We start from the raw sequence: 21528 nt of genomic DNA on the forward strand, positions 1-21528 counted from the left end.
GTGGCATATTCTACACACTATTCTGCATCTTCTTGTTTTATTAAGTTGTAGATACTCTGGAGTTCACTCAATAGCAGGGTATTAAGATTGTCCTTTTTTCTTTTTAAAGCTCCAGGATATTCCACTGGATTTAAATTTTTCAAAATCTCATTTGATAAACATTTATTGTCTACTGTGTGTGTCATCTGTCAAGGGTAGTGCATAGCATTGTAGGGTAAACAGAAATGAACAACATATAGTCTTCACCCTCAAGAAACTTACAGAATTTTAAAATACTTTTAAAAATGTGTTCCTCTCCCTGATATACAGTAGCTGATCCAGTAATAATTATTTTTACCCATCTTCTTTTTAGAGAACAGAGTAAAAATTTTTGGCCATCTATTGTTTCTATTATCTTTAATGTCAGGTCAGTAGTATTTATAAGCATTCTAGGAACACATCCCAACATTTAAAATACTTAGATATATGATTGTAAAGTGTGAGACAGAGAAGTACATCATCTGAATGTATGCTATTTCTAAATATTTGCTATTAATTTTAGTCCCTCTAAATTCAGAATATACCAGACAGTCTGAATTACTATAATTATACCATCCTTTAAAAAACTTGGCACCTCTTTATTCCCAATATTACTCCAACCATTATCATTGTAACATCTTCTGTACCTCACTCACATCTCTGTACTCTTCTCCAGTATTCCTTACTTCTTTAACATCCGTACCTCATAAGGTGCTGAACTTTTCTTTGAAGACTTAGGCATTGGGGCTCTGGGAGTACTAGCCTAGCCTTACTGAAAGCAGCTCACCTATGGTACTTTGTCACAGGAGTGGACATATCTGTGCTTACTAGATACTGCCCTTCCTATCTCTTTGTTGGCTCTTAGGGGCACTCCATCTCTCAGGGTCTTGAGTCTGACTTTGCATCTTTGAATATGGTGTCTCTCCTTAAAGTCATCTTGATTACACCTTGGGTTTTCCTATCCTCCAGTAGTGGCCCTGAAGTCTATCCATGTTATCGTTTGGCTACTCCTGGCTCTTCCATCCTGGACCTGTTAACCTAGTTGCTCTTGAACTCTGCATATAATGCCCCCCTCCCTTTCTCTTTCCCTTATCCCCAGTTGCTCTCTAGGTTTTCTAATTTCTTTCCACACACTCTGTGTGGCTTTAGTCAAGCGTAACCCTTGTCCCTAAATCCACAAATATAAAGCTAGGACACGTTACTTGTCTAGTTTTCCTAGAGAAGGAAACTTCTCAGGTCTTTGTATGCTTCCTCATACAATTGTAGGTTGCATCTAGGTTAAATGGCTGAAAAGCAGTGAAGGAACATGCTCAAGAAGTTTCGTATGATTTCACTACGTGAATGTAGATGTGGTAATCTAGCACCTACTACACTACTTAAAGCATTTCCTATAGTGAAGGCTTCTGAGAAAATGAATGCTATTCCTGAATTAGCCTCACAAAAAAAACCTTTTTTAATTCAGGAAATTGATTCCATGTTCACTAAGTCAGCATTTTCTCTCTGCAGGCATCGCAGCTAATGACATTAATGAGAACCATGCTATATTTTTTTAAAACAAAGGATAAAAATGGGCAAAACTGAGAATTTTAAAAGGGAGTTATTTCCAGTGGTCTGTTTGAACATTGTAATTAACCAAGAAATAAAACAAGAAAAGGCCATTTTAATTGTGTTTTTTAGTACTCCATTAACAATGCATCAAGCTCCTTATGAATTGAGACAGCTTAAAATGAGTGCTTATGTTAAAGTAGGAAAGCCATCAGTCTGCAGTACAGAACCTTGTGTTTATTAGAGTATCCCAGACCTGAATGAGTATTACCACCATTAGATAATGCTTAAGTGTCTATTTTAACAAAAGGGTTTTTTGTTTTGTTTTGGTTTGGGTTTTTTTTTTTTTTTTTTTTTGGTATTATAGAGAACAAACACTAAATTGACTAAACAAATGAAGTTTAAACAAGAAATAAAACAGATAGAAATTGTTTACTTTTGTTGGTGGTGATAGGCTCTTGCAGCCGCAGCAAATTACGTCAGCATTGTTACCCTCGACAAGGAGCTTTATAATTTGTAGCATGTAAAATCACCCTTCCAAAAAAAGAAGAGAGCCAGGACCTGTGTTGAACTGCTTACAAAGCAAGCATGTCCCTGGTGTCACCTTAGTAGTTTTAGTGAGAAAGATGGGGTTTCTAAGGACACTAGTTCACAGTTGTGCTCTCTCTCTTTTCTGTCTTTCATGCTTTAAGGTTTTTTTGCTTTCTTATTTTAATGTGTGTGTCTCTATGTATGCGCATGTAAATAAATATACGTATGGTGGCACCTATGTAAGAAAATGTTTGAACCCAGCCCCAATTTCAGAGCTGAATATGTCATGGGAAATTCTTGGGAGAATGTGACCAATTGAGGGTTGTTTGTTTGTTTGTTTTTAAGATGGAGTCTCCCTCCGTCACCCAGGCTGGAGTGCAGTGGCATGATCTTGGCTCACTGCAACCTCTGCCTCCTGGATTCAAGTAATTATCATGCCTCAGCTTCCCGAGTAGCTGGGACCACAGGTGCCCGCCACCACACCTGGCTAATTTTTGTATCTTTAGTAGAGACAGGGTTTCACCATGTTGGCCAGGCTGGTCTCGTACTCCTGACCTCAAATGATCCACCCATCTCAGCCTCCCAAAGTGCTAGGATTGCGGGCATGAGTCATCGCGCCTTGCTAATTATCATAAATATATGCTTTTTAATGGACCATATAGAAAGTTATATTCTGGTTCTTTATATGGTTGGGTTTTACTTTTAAGTAATGTAAGCACATGGTTTTAAAAGTCAAATCATGCTACTTCTGACGACAACAAAAAAGCAGTGTCTCTCCTAATTTGTTCCAACTCCGCCACTTTAAGCATTTTTGCTGTTTCTTCTGTAACTAACAACATATATTTATATTACTGTTTCTTGATTTAATAGTTTCAGATATCATCAGTTATTGCCTTTCTGCAATGAAAGATGTAGCTCTTTTATGTTGCTACCCTCCCACCCCACTTCCTGGTCCTTACTTACTTTCCCTTCCCCACTTTTATAATATTCATATTTTGGTTATTCATATAATATGATTGTATTTCTTGTGTAATTTATTGTTATATCTGGGGTGAATCATTGACTCATTTATTTGATCGCTTAGTTTTTTGTTGTTGTTGTTTTTGACACAGAGTCTCGTTCTGTTGCCCAGGCTGGAGTGCAATGGCATGATCTCGGCTCACTGCAGCCTCCACCTCCTGGGTTCAAGCAATTATCCTGCCTCTGCCTCCCAAGTAGCTGGGATTACAGGAGCATGCCACCATACCTGGCTAATTTTTTTTATATTTTTAGTAGAGATGGAGTTTCACTATGTTGGCCATGCTGATCTTAAACTCCTGACCTCATGATGTGCCCACCTCTGCCTCCCAAGGTGCTGGGATTACAAGCGTGAGCCACTGTGCCCAGCCCGATTGCTTGTTTTTTTATGTATTATTGCTAATTTATCCGTAGGCTGTCCCACTAAACTGTTCCTCAGTACATTCAACCCCTTTGGATAATTTATCACATTTATTGGTTTTCTTGGTGACAGAGGGCCCCCTCCCTGTGAGCCTTTCATCTGTTTCATTCTAAGTTGGTTGCTGTCCTGGCCTACTGGGCTCATCATGAGAATTCCTTTTGCCTTTCATCTGTGCTAGAGTCTTTGTTCCCTAGGTTTCTTGTTTTTTTGCTTTTTTGGTTTTTTTGGCTTCCTTCTTCATTTTGTTAAAGTATGCCCTCTAGTAACTTTCTGAGAAGAGGTACTTTTTTGAGATACCTGAAAATGTCTTTATATTACTCTACAGTTTGATAGTTTGGCTGGGTGTACAAACTATTCTAGGTGACAATTTTGAACATATATAGCATATGGATAAAAGCTTTTATGATGCAACCATACTACTTGGGTTCATATCATACTTAACCAGCTGTGTGTGACATGGACACATCACATAACCCTTCTGTGCTTAAGTTTTCTCATCTAAAAATCAGGCATAATATCTTGCCTGCCCTTACAGTTATTGAGAGGATTAATTGAATAATGTATGTAAAGCACTTAGGGCAGTGCCTTTTTTTTCTCCAAAAGCTTTAATGATATTCTCTTTATCACAGTACCCTAAAATTTTACAATGATGTGCTTTACTGTGGGCCTTTTTAAAAGTCATTATACTGAGTGCTTAGAAATATTTTTAAATCTGGAAACTCATTGTTCTTTAGTTCAGAAATTTTTAAAAATGTTTCTTAGATAACATCCTTTTCTCCAGTTTCTTTGTTCTTCTTTTCAGGAGTTGCTGTGATTCAAATAACATAAGGGCTTATAAGATAGGGCTTCATCTCTAACCTTTTCTTTCCTGTTCCTCTTTCTTTATCTTTTTGCTCTACTTTAAGAGATTTCTTCAACTTGATCTTCTAACCCTTCTGTTTGAGTCTCCTGGTTTAGCTCTCATTTTTTATTTTCAAGGACTTTTTTCTGAATGTTTTTCTTTTAAACTATTATATAGTTTCATGCCCTTGTCTTCATAGGTTTCATATTCTTATCTATCTCAAAGTAGTATATTTTTGAAATTTTCTTTGCCTTATACAGGAAACAGTTTCCTCAGAAAAATATTAAGAGGGAAGTGTTAAATAGGTGCCTGGGAACACTTTGTATATGGGTAAATTCATTATCGGTGATCAGGCAAAGACTAGGCCATTTTTTGAGAGCCTTATGGATATCCGTTATCTGTAGATCTTTTGTTCTTAAGCAGGTCAGTCCGACAGGAATCTTCTGATCTTCTGCCTTGGGCTGGGGGTACGTGTGTTAGGGGGAGAAAGGGTACATGGGGGCATCTAAGTCTGACTGCAGTGGTTCTGAGAGATAAAGGCTAAGGGTCTTTAACATGTTTAATACATGGAACTTTCCAGTTAATCCTCTTGTTTAAGTACAGCAGTTCAGTTTGACATGAGCTAGGGGTCTGGTGACCAAAGTCTCCAAAAAGTGGGGGAAGGATAATTTGTTTGGTCAAAGATATCGAAGGTCATACTGCTTCTATAAAGGTTCAGCCAGTCCTCCTGTTATCTGCTCTACCATGCAACCCTGCCCTCAAAGATACCTGGTGCTTCCTATTCCTAAACCTTCCTGGGGGACATTTTGACAGGCATATCAGCATGCTTCTTACTGGCTCGCCTTATTAAAAGCTTGTGTGCAGGTTCTACAGAAAGCTTGTGTTCAGCTTCTACAAAAAGATGTCAAGAAGGGATTTGATGTGCAAGAAATTTATTGAGAGTGAAAATGAATGGGTAGGGAGCTGGAGGAGGCTGGGACAACCATCACAGGTTATGCAGGTCTGACCCCGTTGGAGGAAAAAGGGAAGAAAAGGAGGAGGATTGGGTAGGAAAATTATTTGACCAAGGTGCAGTTTCAAGGATGTTTTGGTAAGTCCTATTGGGAGTCCTTGAGCCAAAGTTGACCATCAGAGACCCATATCTCACAGGAATTAGTCTGCTTGAGTATTCCTGCTGCTGTCAGTCACCAGCTAAGAGTATTTATAATAGCTGCTTTGAAATCTTTTCTGCTAATTCCAACATCTGGGCTCCCTCAAAGGCAGTTTCTATTTTCTGCTTTTCTTTCCCCTCCTTTGTAAAGGTCACACTTTTCTGCTTTTTGCGTGTCTCCTAGCACTTTGTTATAGCAACTGTGGATACTGACACCTTCCTCCACTCCAGGGTTGTTCTTTTTTAGCAACTTGCTAGACTAGTTCATTGCAACCTCTGATGTCCCTCTTCAGGACAGGTGTGGTTCTCATCCATGCATTTCTCTGCTACCTCTATTGGTGTTAAACTTAACCAATCGATAGCTGATTGCTCCCTTCTTTTTGACAATGCCCTGTGGTATAAATTACTCCATAGTCTGATCCAATTAAAATTGTGTCCCTTGTCAGAGACAAGTTTTTCTAGTCTTTGAGACTTGCTATACACTTTCCTGAGCAGAATCTCTGCACTATAGAGCAGGAGCTGGGGAAAATGGGGAACTCACTCCTCATTGGCTGTTCCACCCTCTGCAGCAGGGTTTTTGTGTTGCCGGGAAGGAGGAGGTATGAACTGTGCCTCCTTTTGCCTCTGCTGCTGCTCAGTATGGATCTTCCACAGCCCAAAACCAGGGAGTATGATATCTCTCAGTGTTCACCAGGTGCTGAATGTACTCAGAATAGTTCTTTCACCCTACAAAGTTGAAGGAGATGGGAGCTGCCAGTCAGCTGTCAAACACACCTCTGTAGCTCTCTTGACAACACAGAGCTGTGTGGGCAGGGGGGACTGCACTCTACCAGCTTCCTCACCTGATTCCTCTGTTTTTAGCTGAAATTTAGGGTAAAGAAATGACTGCTGCCATCAGCTTCTGCCGCTTGCTCCATATAGGCCTTCCACAGCATGGAGCCATGGAAAATGGGATCTACCAATGTTTACTAGCTGCCAAATCCACCCTGAGTAGCTTTTCCACCTCAAGGAGCGGATGTGCCCTTAGCTACTGAACTCCTTAAAACAGTTCTTTGGCGAAACAGAGCTGTGGGGGGACATGTGCAGTCCCTGTGCGGTCCCTATCTCAAATGCTACAAACTCTTATTGTTCCTATCGAATTTCTGTAGATTCTATTGAATAAATGCTTCTCAATTTGTTGTAAGCCCTTTGATCAGTCTCCAAGGACTTTGAATGATTGTGATTTTGGACCAGTTAAATATATGTCTCTCCAGGGGAGAGATATCCCTGAGCTCCTTTATACAGCCATTCCAGAAGCCCCACCTAGTTATTGTGGGGTTTTTTTGGGATTTTTTGAGACAGAGTCTTGCTCTGTCGCCCAGGCTGGAGTGCAGTGCCGTGATCTTGGCTCACTGCAACCTCTGCCTCCCGGGTTCAAGTGAGTCCCCTGCCTCAGCCTCCCAAGTAGCTGGGATTACAGGCGCATGCCACCACACCCAGCTAATTTTTGTATTTTTAGTAGAGACAGAGTTTTACCATGTTGGCCAGGGTGGTTTTGAACTCCTGGCCTCAAGTGATCTGCCTGCCTCAGCCTCCCAAAGTGCTGGGATTACAGGCGTGAGCCACTGCGCCTGGCTGTCATTGTGTTTTTAATGATTCTGTCTTAATAGAAAACTAGTTTTATACAAATACTATCAAGTGACTTCAATTGAAAGGACTAAGATTGAAAACTGAATTGAAATTGAAAATTGAATTGAAATTGAAACCTTAAGGTTTTTTGAAAGGTATGATTTTATTACGGAAGTTTGCTTGATTGAGCTTTATTTTAATCAAGACTTTATATATCCATTTTTAGAAGTAATTCAGAGGAATAGCTAACCTATAAAGTTCATATTCAGAATTGAGTCGTTGTAGACCTAAGAAGTGGTATAGTAGAGTTATTTAGAGCATAGGTTCTGGGGCCAGACTACCTAGGTTCCAATCTCTTTGCTTTGCAGCTTGTTAGTTCTTTTTATTTTTATTTTTGAGACAATGTCTTGCTCTGTCACCTAGGCTGGAGTGCAGTGGCATGATCTCAGCTCACTGCACCCTCCACCTCCCAAGTTCAAGCAATTCTCCTGCCTCAGCCTCCCAAGTAGCTGGGATTACAGGCATGTGCCACCACACCCAGCTGATTTTTGTGTTTTTAGTGGAGACGGGGTTTCACCATGTTGTCCAGGCTGGTCTCAAACTCCTGACCTCAGGTGATCCACCTGCCTCAGCCTCCCAAAGTGCTGGGATTATAGGCACGAGCCACCACGCCTGGCCGCAGCTTATTAGTTCTGTGAGTGAGTTACTTAACTGCGTTCTGTCTATTCATATATAACATGAACATCATCTGCCTCTTAGAATTATTGTGAGGTTAAATGGGTCAACACATCTAAAATAGAGCCTGACTCATATTTAGTACTCAGTAAATGTTAGCTGATGGTTATTGTTGTTAGACATGTTAAAGGCAAATAGTCATCTCATCTTTGTATTTTATTATTGAGACCAATAATATTGTTTAAAGCCAGAGATGTTGGTGAAATGCTCGGTGCCCAACTAGCTATAATATGATCTTTAGTTCCCTCTAGTGGAAGAAAATTAGATAGGCTCTTTGCATAAACATGCTGCTTTTGGAATTGTGGTCATTTAACCTAATAAAATTACCCCTGAATAATTAACCAAAGACAATATCCACATACATAAATGGATTTAAGAAATTGTTAAAACTTACAATCTTACATATTCTTTCCAAATGAAACTTTTTTGGGGACATGTAATTTATAATATTAAGTAATACAGTATATAAACCAACCAGTGACATAAAAAGTTAGGCATATATTACTTTTGTTTAAAGCAAGTACATTCAGTAGTAGTAGTACCTTGAAGTTTTCAATTTTAACATTCATACCCAGTTATCTGCAAGTAGATGGCATTTCTTGATCATTCTCTAAGAAGTCTTTAATCATTATGATATACCACCTGGAGTAGATTTCCTTGAAGTTTCGGCATTTTTAGCATCCTCTTCCACATAGCATATGTGGTAACAGAAAGATTGCTAGATTGGGAATCTGAGACCTGGGTTCATCTTCCACTTCTGCTGTGAACTATCTGTGTGACTTTGGGTGTGTCTTACTAGGGCCTCATTTTCCTTCAGAGTAAAATTTGAGGATAGAGAGGAGCATGTGATGATGGCTCTCTTAACTGTCACTTCTGTTTCTAACATTCTCTGATTCAGTGATACATACACTTTGACGTGAGACGGGAGATGTGTAATAGATGTTGAGTCCAAGTTGGGTAAATGGGTCCTGTATGCTTGATGTTGCCTTCTAGCAGGATTCGCAGGCATGGAAATCACCAGCAGTGGAATAATATGGTAAATGCCAAGATCTTGAGGCATCTATGGGGGCGGTTGCTAGATTGCAGCAGGGTATGCCTCCTTTAGCTTGGGAGATTGTTAAAGAGAACTTTGAGGCAACGTCTAAGTGGGATCTTGATAAACGAGTAGGGGTTTACCAGGCAGAGAAGGAAGCAAGCACATGGAGTATCATACAGAGGGAACAGCATTTGTTAGGGGACAGAGAGCAGGGGGCTGGTGCACAAGCTGCGGGTGGTTCAGGATTGGGGTCAGGGAGGCTGAAGGAAGAAGCTAATGGAAAGGAATGTATAAATGTGTGACTCCAAAAAAAGAAAAGCAAAAGCTAAATTGTTTGACTAAGAAGCAGGAGAGCTAGCTTCTATTTCCAGTTATGCTGTTAAATAGGTCTGTGAACCCTAGTTAAGTTGTTGGACTTAAAAGATTTTTTGGAAGGCTTTCAAAGCCATGCTGAGGGATTATAATGTCTTGCTGTATGGAATGGAGCTCAGTGAAGGTTTTGGAATAATATAATAATATCTGTTTTAGAGTAAAACTATGATGACACTTTAATGAGTCTAAAGAGAAGAAACTAGAGGCAAAGAAACCCATTTAAAGATCTTTGCTGTGATCCAGTCAAGAATTGGTGAGGGCTGAAACTAGGGTAACCGCAGTAAGAGAAAGATAGTTTTGACAGGTGTTGCAGAAATAGAATGGACAGGTTTTGGCAGCTGCATATAGGAAGTAGAGGAGAAGTGGTAGATGGTGTGAAGATGACTCCAAGGGCTGTCTGGAAGATTAACAATTTTGGTAATCAGTAGGCCACACACATACAGCTACGTGGGTTCTGTTTTACTTTTCTTAATTAGTGTGCTTATTATTAAACATTTTGAGTGTGTCTAGTTCTTTCCCCAAATAATCCTACGGTCAACTTGAGGTTTTTTATGAAATACATGATTTCCCAAAAAACTGTAGATGAAAAACTGCAAGGTTAAAGTAGGCATAGAATTACACTATATATAGCAGTGTGGTTTACTAATAGATGTTCACATTGCTGCCTTCTTGGCATCAAACTTGGTTTGATTAACATTTGTTAAATATAGGAAAGAATGATTTCTACCAAAAATGGTGAAAGGAAAAGAAAACAAAACTTACTGTGCATGTGCACCATGGCAAGCACTTTCACATACTTTATTAATCATCCAGGCCTAACTACAACCCTGTATAGGAGTTGTTATCTTACTCTTTCTATTTTACAAATGAGGAAACAGATGATCTAAGGTTATACAGCTACTAAGTGATGAAGACAGGAAAGACAGGCCTTTTGACTACAAGTCTATTGCCCTATCTGTTATATCCTAACTGCCTGCCAGCAGAATGTATTAGTGCTTAAAAGGATAGATGCCAGATCTGTGGAAGTAGGGTGACCAGTCGTCTTGGTTTGCCTGGGAATGAGGGCGGGTTCTCAGAACCTAGGGCTTTCAACCTGGATAGATCCTCAGTGCCACAACTGAGAAAGTTCCAGGCAAACCAGGATAGGTTGGTACCCTATCCAGAAAAGTCACTTATATGAAATAAACCATTATCTAGAATGACTTAAATAAGGTATTTACTGTATTTCTTTCCCATAATATTGTGTCATCAATGCTAAGTGACAAATGATTCCTAAGTGAAGAGGAGTTAAGGCCCTGCCTTCCTTCCATCTGTTTGTTTTCACTGGCTCTGAGCATCCTGCCTTGCTGCAGTTACACTCAACTGTGTGTGAATCAGATACTAGAAGCCTTTGCTTCTAAGTCAGTTTTATTTTATTTTTTATTTTTATTTATTTGTTTGTTTATTTTTAGACAGGGTCTCACTCTCTCTCCCAGGCTGGAGTGCAGTGGCATGATCTTAGCTCACTGCAACCTCCACTTCCCGGGCTCAGGTGATCCTCCCACCCCAGTCTCCTCATTAGCTGGGAATACAGGCACATGTCACCATACCCAGCTAATTTTTGTATTTTTTGTAGAAACAGCGTTTCGCCATGTTGCCCACGCAGGTCCCAAATTCCCAGGCTCAAGCGATTCACCTGCCTCAGCCTCCCAAACTGCTAGTACAATTACAGGCATGAGCTACCGCGCCTGGTCTCTAACTCAGTTTTTAAGGAAACTTATGCTTTGCCCATTCCAAATTTGATGAAATGGCAGAAGAGCTATTCAGGGAAAAATCAAGCAGGGCTGTCAGTATCCGTGATTTCAAAGTATTTATCAAAACAATTAACTCATTTTTCTTGGTCCTTTTACAAATAAGTGTCACATATTGGTAGGGTTTTTTATGATAAATTTGTTTTATACTATTTTTATGAGGCTTTGTTGATAAAAGGATTCTGTAGCTGGATGGGGAAACCCATATTATTAAAAGAAAAAAAAACCTCAGATAATCATTTCACTATGCTGTACAGAATTTTTACCTCAGTCATTCCTTTTTTACATATTGAAACAGACCACAAATTGCTTTCTGGGAAAACTTTTGGCCCTGCTGTCAGTATTTCCTGGGCTGGCCCCATCCTGGAAGGAGATTTGGGGGAGAAGTGGGTGGTAAGGAAATCTATCCTGTCAGCATGTCCTTGTTGAGCTCCTCAGCTATCAGTTAATAAATATAGAAAGTAAATTATAGATAACACAATTATGAAAGTATAAAGCACAGGTATGTGAAGAACATTTTTTTGCTTTGATATATTAGTTGAATTCCCATTTTATTTCAGTAACTTCTCTTTGCTTTTTAAATTTTATTGGAGAACATATGCACAATAAAATGAACCCATCTAATTGTACACTTCAGTGAGTTTTGACAAATGTATGCATTCTGTCATCCCACAAAGTTCCTTCGGGCTCTAACATGTATGATTTTTAAGACTTTAATATTGAGAAGTAATTGAGTTATGAACTGATATTTCTCTAATTTTCTTTTATAAAGTAAGGAATACCATGTTGAAATAGATGTCTGGTTTTTCTAATAGTAAAATGCCCTGATCTTCCCCTCTTTGGTTTACATTTGCCAAAATGAAAAGCAACACAGCAATTGCACCTTTTAGACAAATTTAGAGCAACGTATTTCTATTTTTGTCATATACAAATTTGTTACACTTATCAGAACTGAAAACTCTTTGGGAAATATATTACCAAAACCCCATTAATTTGTAAATGCTTAATGCAGTTAAGATTGATTTCTAATTAATACACATTTGCCTATTTAAGAAAATTTTCACATTAGTCAAACATTGAATTAATGATGTGCTGCTTTCTTTCTTTATTCACCTGATTATGATATTTGGGGCCACAGGAATTTTTTTTCTATGAGCAAGAATTCAAAGAAATTAGAAGCTGCTTGAATTTCTCTTTGTGTGTGTGAAAAAAGACAACAAAATGTGTAGAGCTAGTAGTGAAACATGTGAAAAAAAAATCAAAGAAATTATGAGTTTGCAGTTGACCCAGATTTCTATGGGAGCCTGTCTAGTCCTCTACTCTTCACTAGCTGAGGTCAACTTTCCTAAAGGTCAATGAGGAAGATAGCCTCATTAAAGCCAACCTGACCTGTGTTGTTGCCAAAGGCAGCTGTGATCTTTATTCTTCAACTTGGTTATTAGATAAAGGTAGAACCCAGCAGCAGAAATTGACTTTGCTACTATAATCCTTCCAAGGTTCTGCTTGGATTCCTTTCTTAAAATATCATTTGGTCATTAATTTCAGTACACTAAGGAAAAATATGTTGAGTCAATAATGACTTTCATTTACTTATTTTGTTATTAATATTTATTGAAATGAACACATTAATACTTGTCCTAGTTCTTTCTATGATTAGATTAGAATATTCTTTATTTTGATTTTGAGTCCAGGTCAGCTCTTAGCGAATTTTGTTTAACTGTTGAATTTCTAACACAATCTAGACATTGTTTGGAAATTAACGAGAATACTTATATATTTGTTAGGAAAAGAGCAGTATCTAGTTTCTGACTATCACTAGTTACAGTGCAGCTGAAATAAGCCAGTTCTGTAACAGTCTTGATAGCCTGTCATTCAAGTCAGTGTTACCATATTAGCACTATTGTGTGATTGGATCTTAGGATGTGTAAAAACTATGCTGACCCAGGAGGCACTGTGGTGTGATGTAAAGAGCAAAGGACTTTGGTTATTAGTCCTGCTTCCTCCACTTACTAGCTGTGTGATTTATATCATTGGGCCCTGTATCTCAGTTTCTACCTCTGTAAAATGGGGAGATATATGTGCATATATATGTGTGTGTATATGTATATGTATGTCATGCAGGGTTATTACAATAACAATTAAATGAGGACTTATAGAGGGACACTTTAAAGTCTCAAAGGTTGCGTTAGATTAACGATAGTGAAGAAATTCCAGATTTAGTTATTAAATGATGGATTTGGGTTATTAAAAGAAGCTATAGGATTTCCTTTTGTGAAAGTATTTATTAAAAACACATCTGTTTGAGTTTAGATTCTTTTTGGAATGACTGACATTATAAATATCTGTGAGAATTACAGAAGAACTCACAGTCAGGAGAGGATAAGAATTAAAGCAAGTCAACTTATCTAGAGTGGCACCATTCTAATTTGGTAGACACTAGCCACATGTAGTTATTGAGCACTTAAAATGTGACCAGACCAAATTGAGATTTGCTGTAAGTGTAAAAATACATGCTAGATCTCAAAGACATAGTACAAAAAAAGAATGTAACTTATTTTATTAATTTTAGTATGATTATATATTGAAATAATACTTTGCATACATTGAATTGGATAAAATATGTTATTAAAATGGATTTTACCTGTTTCTTTTTACTTTTTTAATGTGGCTACTGGAAAATTTAAAATTATATACATGGCTTACATTATACTTCAGTCGGTTGGTGCTGATCAAAATCTTTATTGAGCTGGGTGCAGTGACTCACACCTGTAATCCTAACACTTTGGAAGTCTAAGGCAGAAAGATTGATTGAGGCCAGGAATTCAAGATCAACCTGGGCAACATAGCAAGACTCTGTCTCTATAAACTATTTAAAAATCAGCTGGGCATGGTGGCACGTGCCTGTAGCCCAGCTGCTCAGGAGGCTGAGGTGGGAGCATCCCTTGAGCCCAGGAGTTCGAGGTTACAGTGAGCTGTGATCACGCCACTGCACTCCAGCCTGAGCAACAGAATGAGACCCTAGCTCCAAAAAAAAACCTTACTGAATGCTCTTGAGCAAACAAAATCTTAAATTTAGACCTTTTAAGTTCAGATAAAGATAGAATGAAAAATTCTCCTAGTTCTTCAAGAAAAGTAGTAGTAAAATAGTACTTTACAGGAAAATTATTTTTGGAACAGACCACTTGAACCAGCTTCCCTGACTTTCCCTTACTTGAGGACCAGCGATAGGCAGACTCTGGTGGGATACTTGCTTTACTATTGTTGAAGAGCCCAAACTTTTTAGGAAATTAATAGTAGTTCTAATGCCATATGGCAGGTTGATTTCATTTAAGTTTCTAATTTGAGTTAGAAAATTAAATATTGCTATCTGTATTACTAGTTCCCCTTTTAAAGGGAAATAAATTGGTAAAATAAATATAGGCACATAGTTAAATATAAGGACACTAAACACAGAAATAGATTAGTTTAAAATATTTTTAAAATTTCCTGAGAAATTACAAAAAAGAAAGTACAACTTAGCCGTAAAAAGGAATGAAATAATGCCATTCACAGCAAGCTGGGTGGAGTTGGAGACCATTCTTCTTCTTCTTCTTCTTTTTTTTTTTTAAATCTGAGACAGAGTCTCGCTCTGTTGCCCTGGCTGGAATGCAGTGGCGTGATCTCGGCTCACTGCAACCTTCGCCTCCCAGGTTCAAGCAATTCTCCTGTCTCAGCCTCCTGAGTAGCTGGGACTACAGATGCACGTCACTACACCCAGCTAATTTTTGTATTTTTAGTAGAGACGGGGTTTCACCATATTGGTCAGGCTGGTCTCGAACTCCTAACCTCAGGTGATCCACCCGCCTCGGCCTCCCAAAGTGCTGGGATTACAGGTGTGAACCACTGCACCCAGCTGGAGACCATTATTCTAAGTGAAGTAACTCAGGAATGGAAAACCAAACATTGTATATTCTCACTCGTATGTGAGAACTGAGCTACGGGGATGCAGAGGCATAAGAAGGACACGATGGACTTTGGGGGAAGGGCGGGAGGGGAGGTGAGGGATAAAGGCTACACATTGGGTACAGTATACACTGCTTGGGTGACAGGTGCACCAGAATCTCAGAAATCACCACTAAAGAACTTTTCCATGCAACTAAACACCACCTGTTCCACAAAAACTATTGAAATAAAAAAAATCTACTCATTAAAAAAAAAAGAAAGTACAAAGGAGAGTAAAGAGAGGTACCAGTTACTAGTCTGTAAACAAAACAATACTCCAAAATAGAGATGGTAACCCTGGGTCATGTCATTCACAGGTACATTCTGTGCTAACACCTGTAAGCAGTCAGATAATCACAACTTTAAATCATATTTTTATCACCTGCTTTCAAATTCCTTCCTACTTTGCCTCTAGAGTTGATTTGTAGGCAAATAGTGTTTTTAGTTTGCTATATCAGCGTAGACTTAATAGCACTTAATACATACATCTTTAACTCACATTCGTATTTAGAAACAAACATTTTGAGTTTGATATTTGTGGAATCTATAGTTGGAAAGGATATATAATGTATTTGTGTTTTTAATTGTGCTTTCTATTTGAGCTATTTAATTTATGCTTGAATTCAGGAAAACATGACCACAATTTTTCTAGATCATTGCCCTTACCATTTGAAATATATTTTTATGTTGTTAGTTTCATACTGTCCAATCAGTGTTCTGATTTTAGTTCTGAAATGTCAGATCCAGTGACATTTAAATTACTTTGAAGGCTGGTCCCCCAGCAATTCTGCCTTTATTTTGAGAGTGGGTAGGTGATAAGAGACTAGACCAAGGACTTTTGGTTTACCAAATCAAAATGTGTGGCTCAAATGGAGGGGTCTAAAGAGCATCCATTTCTGCTTACAAACTTTCAGTATAACCAATGTATCACATAGCAAATGGTGAATGTGGAGATAAAAATATAATTTAGACTGGGCACGGTGGCTGACACCTGTCATCCCAGCACTTTGAGAGGCCGAGACGGTTGGATCACTTGGGGTCAGGACTTCAAGACCAGCCTGGCCAACACTGTAAAGCCCCATCTCCAGGTGCTAATGTTGAACGAACTGATGGATAGGAACCACCAGTCCAAGAATCTGTGTAAAGTTCAGACTTATAATAGTGGCAAATAAAAAAATCCTCATTTGTGATGGTTTGCTTCTGAAAGAAAAAAAAAAAGTCTCTACTAAAATGCAAAACATTAGCCAGGCATGGTGATGCACACCTGTAACCCCAGCTACTCAGGAGGCTGAGGCAGGAGAATCTCTTGAACCTGGGAGGTGGAGGCTACAGTGAGCCATGATCACGCCACTGCACTCCAGCCTGGGCGACGGAGCGAGACTGTCTCAAAAAAGGAAAAATACAATTTAGTTACATGAAAGAGGCAAAATAGAAAATAAACTGGAAAGAAGAGAAAAGATCCGTTTTAATTGTGGCAAACGCCAATCTGTTTATTTCATGACTCCAGTGTCATAGGATAGAGTTAAAATCAGGCTTTTGATTAGAATAGAGAGAAATGGAAAAAGAAAAACTTAAGTTGAAAACAGAAGATATGAAAGGGTGAGTTCTAATAAAAATGGGAAACTAGAGATAAACATAAAAATGAGTATTAAAAATTTTAAGCTTTTCCTAGAAATAGAAGGCAGAACACTCTTGGAGAGGAAAAATCTGTGCAGGCATGTGATTGATGTTGTCTGGCTCAGCCTGGCCCTCCAGCACACTTGTTAAAAGCTTTCCTCATGGTTATGACTTCCCAGCACAAACCCCACAGCTGCTTCACATCCTCCCCTCCTGTGGGGCCTTCCTAACTACTTTTGGAGATGGAGGCATCTTTCCTATGCCTCTGATCTCTTCCTTTGCAGTAAACACTGAGCCCCCAGCCCTGCTGTGCTTGGCTCCACACATCCAGCTTCTCATTAGAATCTTAACACTGCCCTTTCAAACTGATTTGGTAGACTCTGCAGGTACTACATCACCTGTCACTGCCCCATTTCATTGACTCTAAGGGAGTCATTTGTAGAAGTTAGCAGTCAGCCTGCAGATGGTAGGACAAAGGCAGGACCAGCACCATATTTTCTGACTCCAGATCCTATAGGCTTTTCATCACTACCACTTACAAACACAGAGTGCTTCCTTTAAAAAAACAAACAAGTAAAACCTTCTCTTGACCCCACTATTTCTTTGCTACTGCCAGATTCTTCTAATATGATCGTGCTCAAACCCAGCATGGCATAATGGAAGGACTGCTGACTTTGGAATTGGGCAGGCCAGGGTTCATAAACCTACCCTTACGATAGCTGTGTGATCTTGAACACATTTCTAAGTCTCAGTTTCTCCATCCATAAAATACCTACCTCACAGGGTAGTTGGGACATCAAGTGACAGTGACTGTATTAAGTACTTAGCCCAATGAGAGGTGTGATCATTTTAATTGATTATTGCATAATTGTCTCCTGCATACTGACTTCAACCCTGACTCCTCCCCAAAAGTTGATCTTGCCCAGAATTCTCGTGACCTTTTCTGGCTGAATCTTATGGTCTTTTCTCAGCTTTCAGTCTTCTCCAGCTACTTACAGCTTAATTTCCTCTATTCTCTTGATTTTCTTAATATTATTATTTTCTTAATATTGATTCTTCCTTTCCTTGTGGGTTCTCTTTTGTCAAATTTTCTGACTTCTTTTTCTCATTCTACCCTTATGTAAGTCAATCTTCAAAGGTTCCATCTACGATCATTGCTCTGTGGACAAGACTAAGTTGAATTAATAAATCAGAAAGGAGATAATGTTATCTATTTTGCTTTGTGCAGTACATCCTTAGCCTTGGTTCTTCCTTACCTATCTCCCTTCTACTTTCTAATATAAAAATGTCACATTGGATTTTAGTCATCAGCAAACAGGTAAAGCCCCAGCGCTATTAGCACTGGATGGCTTTCATTATTCTATTCCATGTAGACATGGCAAGCGATTTCCATGCCCAAACTGTTTTATATGATGATGATGATGATGATGATGATATTAACAACTTTGTTTTCCAAATAGTATTATAGAGCTTACACAGTAGTCTTACATACATTATTTGGATTTGTTCTTCAAAGTAACATTGTGAGGTAGGTAAAGTTTGGAATTATCCAACACTTTTTTTTTTTGAGACAGAGTTTCACTCTTGCTGCCCAGGCTGGAGTGCAGTGACACGATCTTGGCTCACTGCAACGTCTGCCTCCTGGGTTCAAGTGATTCTCCTGCCTCAGCCTCCCAAGTAGCAGGGATTACAGGCACCCACCACCATGCCTGGCTAATATTTTGCATTTTTAGTAGAGATGGGATTTCGCCATGTTGGCCAGGCTGGTCTCAAACTCCTGACCTGAAGTGATCTATCTGTCTCGGCCTCCCAAAGTGCTGGGATTACAGGTGCGAGCCACCACACCTGACCCCAGCACATTTTATAAATGATATTTTAAAAATTCTGACTTTGACTGTAGGAGTAGTGCCTTTTCTGTTTAAACCATACTATTTTTGTTCCCTATTCCATATAACTTCCCTGATAGGTCTATAAATGCTAGATTTTAGGCTAAAGAATAGACAACATGTTTTTATTTAGGGAAAACTAAGAAAAAGAGGTAAAAATCAAAACAGTAAATTGAGTTATTAGTTTATTAGCAGATCAAGGAAGAGTTACAAATTTGGAGGCTGAGATATGATTAAAAGAGTTGGGGAAAGTATTTATTTGTGTATTTATTTTGCTTCGGGGGAAAGTATTTATATTAAGAAATGTATACTTTTTTATTAAGAGCTCACTCTATACTGCATATAGATTTAAGCTTGCAAAAAAATATGAAAAGCTATATTGTCAAAGACTTTAAAGGGTAAAAAGTTAAGCTAAGTTTAAATGGGGGATTTCATCTCTCTAGTTAGAGAAGTATCCATGTTACCATAGATCACATCCATTCATTCATCATTCACTCTAATTGTCTTTTGTTCCTACCTAATGAAGTATGCTGTATGTTTGTTTTACAGATCTAAAGCGGGAAGCCAGTATCTGTCATATGCTGAAACATCCACACATTGTAGAGTTATTGGAGACATATAGCTCAGATGGAATGCTTTACATGGTTTTCGAATTGTGAGTGTGTATTTTAATTCTTAAAGGGTAAAACTTTAAGCAATGTTGGTGTTGGATAATGCTAACACTTTTCTCTTGAAGTTTAACAGTAGTTGTGAACTTCTCTGTTCAGAAAGACCTAAAGTCACAAGACAAAAGGATTATGTCATCATAAGGTTTACAGTGGCAAAGGAAGCAAAAGCTGGGCATATTCAGTTACTCTCATGCTTTCAGCATGCTTCAGAGAAGAGACTCCAAAAGGAAATCGAGTTCAGAGGGATAGGACCGCAAAATATAAACTTCTGACCAGTAGAAGTCTTAGTGAAGAAGGGTAGGAAGAAAGTGGAGGCATCCATGTAGCAAGACTCTTGGCAACTAAAAACAAGTAATGACAGACTTAGTTTCCTCTTTTGATATAATCACCGTATGGCATATAAGGGCAATTTTATAGATCACAGTGTATCTTGATTTCAGTAAGTCACTTGATATGTTTGTCACAGACTTTTTGTGGGTAAGATAGAGAATTGTGAGCTAAGGATAGTACAACTGGATCATCCAGCTCTGGTCGGATGATTGTGTCCAAGGAGATTGTATAACGCTTTATAGGACAGCATCCTGCAGGGTTTTATCTTTGATCTCACTCTGTTCAAAATTGTAATCAGGCCGGGAGTGGTGACTCATGCCTGTAATCTCAGTGCTTTGAGAGTCTGAAGCAGGGAGGATTGCTTGAGGCCAGGAGTTCGAGACCAGCCTAGGAAACATACCAAAATCTCTCTATTTTTTTCTTTTAAAAAAAAAAAAGTTGTGATCAGTGACTTTGATTAGGAAAAAAAAAAAAACAGAAGATACTAAATATTCAAAAGATACCAAGGTCAGAGGGTATATTCATTACCTATTGCTTCATAACAAATGCCCCAAAACATAATGGCTTAAAACAACATACATTTATTATCTCAGTCTCTGTGCATCAGGAATGTGTGTTCCAACTTAGCAGGGTCCTCTGGCTCTGGGTCTCTCACAAGGTGATAATAAAGCTGTTGGCCAGAGCTGAAGTCATTTTGACACTCCACTGCAATGTGGATCTGCTTCCAAGCTCACTCACATGATTATTGGCAGTCTTGCCTTCCTCACAGGCTACTGGACTGAGGGCCACAATTCCGTAAGAGCTGTTGGCCCAAGCCTCCCTTGGTTCCTTATCCGTTGGGCCTCTCTATAGAGCAGCTTACAGCACGGCAGCTGGCTTCATCAGAGCAAGCAAGAGGATAAGTGAGAGTATGAGCAAGACAGAAGTCACAGTCTTGTAACCTAATCTCCAGAATTACACACCATCACTTCTGCAGTTAGAAATGAGTCACTAAATCCAGCCCATACACAAGGGGGATGGGATTATACCAGGGCCTGAATATCAGGAGGCGAGGATCACTGGGAGGCATTTCACAAGTTGCTCCCTACAAAGGACTAGCTAACGCATTGACTGTCTACATCAAAATTCAAAAATATTTTTACAAGTTTGCAGCAAAGGAGCTGAAACAAAGAAGGTGAAATTTAAGACCAGTTAATGTTAACTCCTTCATTCAAACATGAATAAGTGCAAGATCAGTGTGAATTTAGTTGTAATTATGTGAAAAAAGATGTAAACATTTTAGTTGTTTGCAACAGCTTAAAAAGCCCTGAATGGAAGTTTAGGCTACATTAATTAGGAATATATAGTATTCAGAACAAAGCCATACTCCCCCGATTCACCCTGGACCATTCATAGTAAGCAGGACACTGGAATGTCTGCAGAATAGGATAACCAGAATGGAAAGGAGCCTGGAAATTGTGTCATAGAGACACAGCCTTCAAAATCTTTTCTGGCAAACCTGCTAAAAGAATTTTGAGGCCAGGCGTGATGGCTCATGCCTATAATCCCAGCACCTTGGGAGGGCAAGGCAGGTGGATTGCTTGAGCTCAGGAGTTCAAGACCAGCCTGGGCAACATGGCCAAACCCTGTCTCTACAAAAAATACAAAAACTAGGTGGGTGTGGTGGCACACACCTGTAGTCCCAGTTACTTGGGAGACTGAGGTTGGAGAATCACCTGAGCCTGGGAAGTCAAGGCTTTAGTGAGCCATGATTGTACCACTGTACTCTAGTCTGAGCAACAGAACAAGACCCTGCCTCAAAAAAACAACAACAACAAAAAAGAATTTTGAAAAACGTATGTACCCCTTCACGTATTTTTTAGGTTGATATATAAAAACTTTCATTGTGAGAATATAATTCTCAGTATCTTGAATATTCTTTTAAATATGTTTTGTTTGTTTTTTTTTAAACAGAGTCTCACTCTGTCACCCAGGCTGGAGTG

General features: G+C 38.9%; 1 protein-coding gene across 4 annotated transcripts in view; it reads left to right on the top strand.

Moving 5' to 3' along the window:
* CASK (calcium/calmodulin dependent serine protein kinase) overlaps positions 1–21528 on the top strand; it is a 392463-nt gene that overhangs the window by 112540 nt on the left and 258395 nt on the right. For all 4 annotated transcript variants that reach the window (XM_025372348.1, XM_025372349.1, XM_025372350.1 and 1 more), the window contains exon 3: positions 19098–19203. In XM_025372348.1, coding sequence (XP_025228133.1) covers positions 19098–19203 — 106 coding nt within the window. The remainder of the gene's footprint in view (positions 1–19097; positions 19204–21528) is intronic.

This window comes from Theropithecus gelada, chromosome X, assembly GCF_003255815.1.
Source record: "Theropithecus gelada isolate Dixy chromosome X, Tgel_1.0, whole genome shotgun sequence".
Lineage (NCBI taxonomy): Eukaryota > Metazoa > Chordata > Mammalia > Primates > Cercopithecidae > Theropithecus > Theropithecus gelada.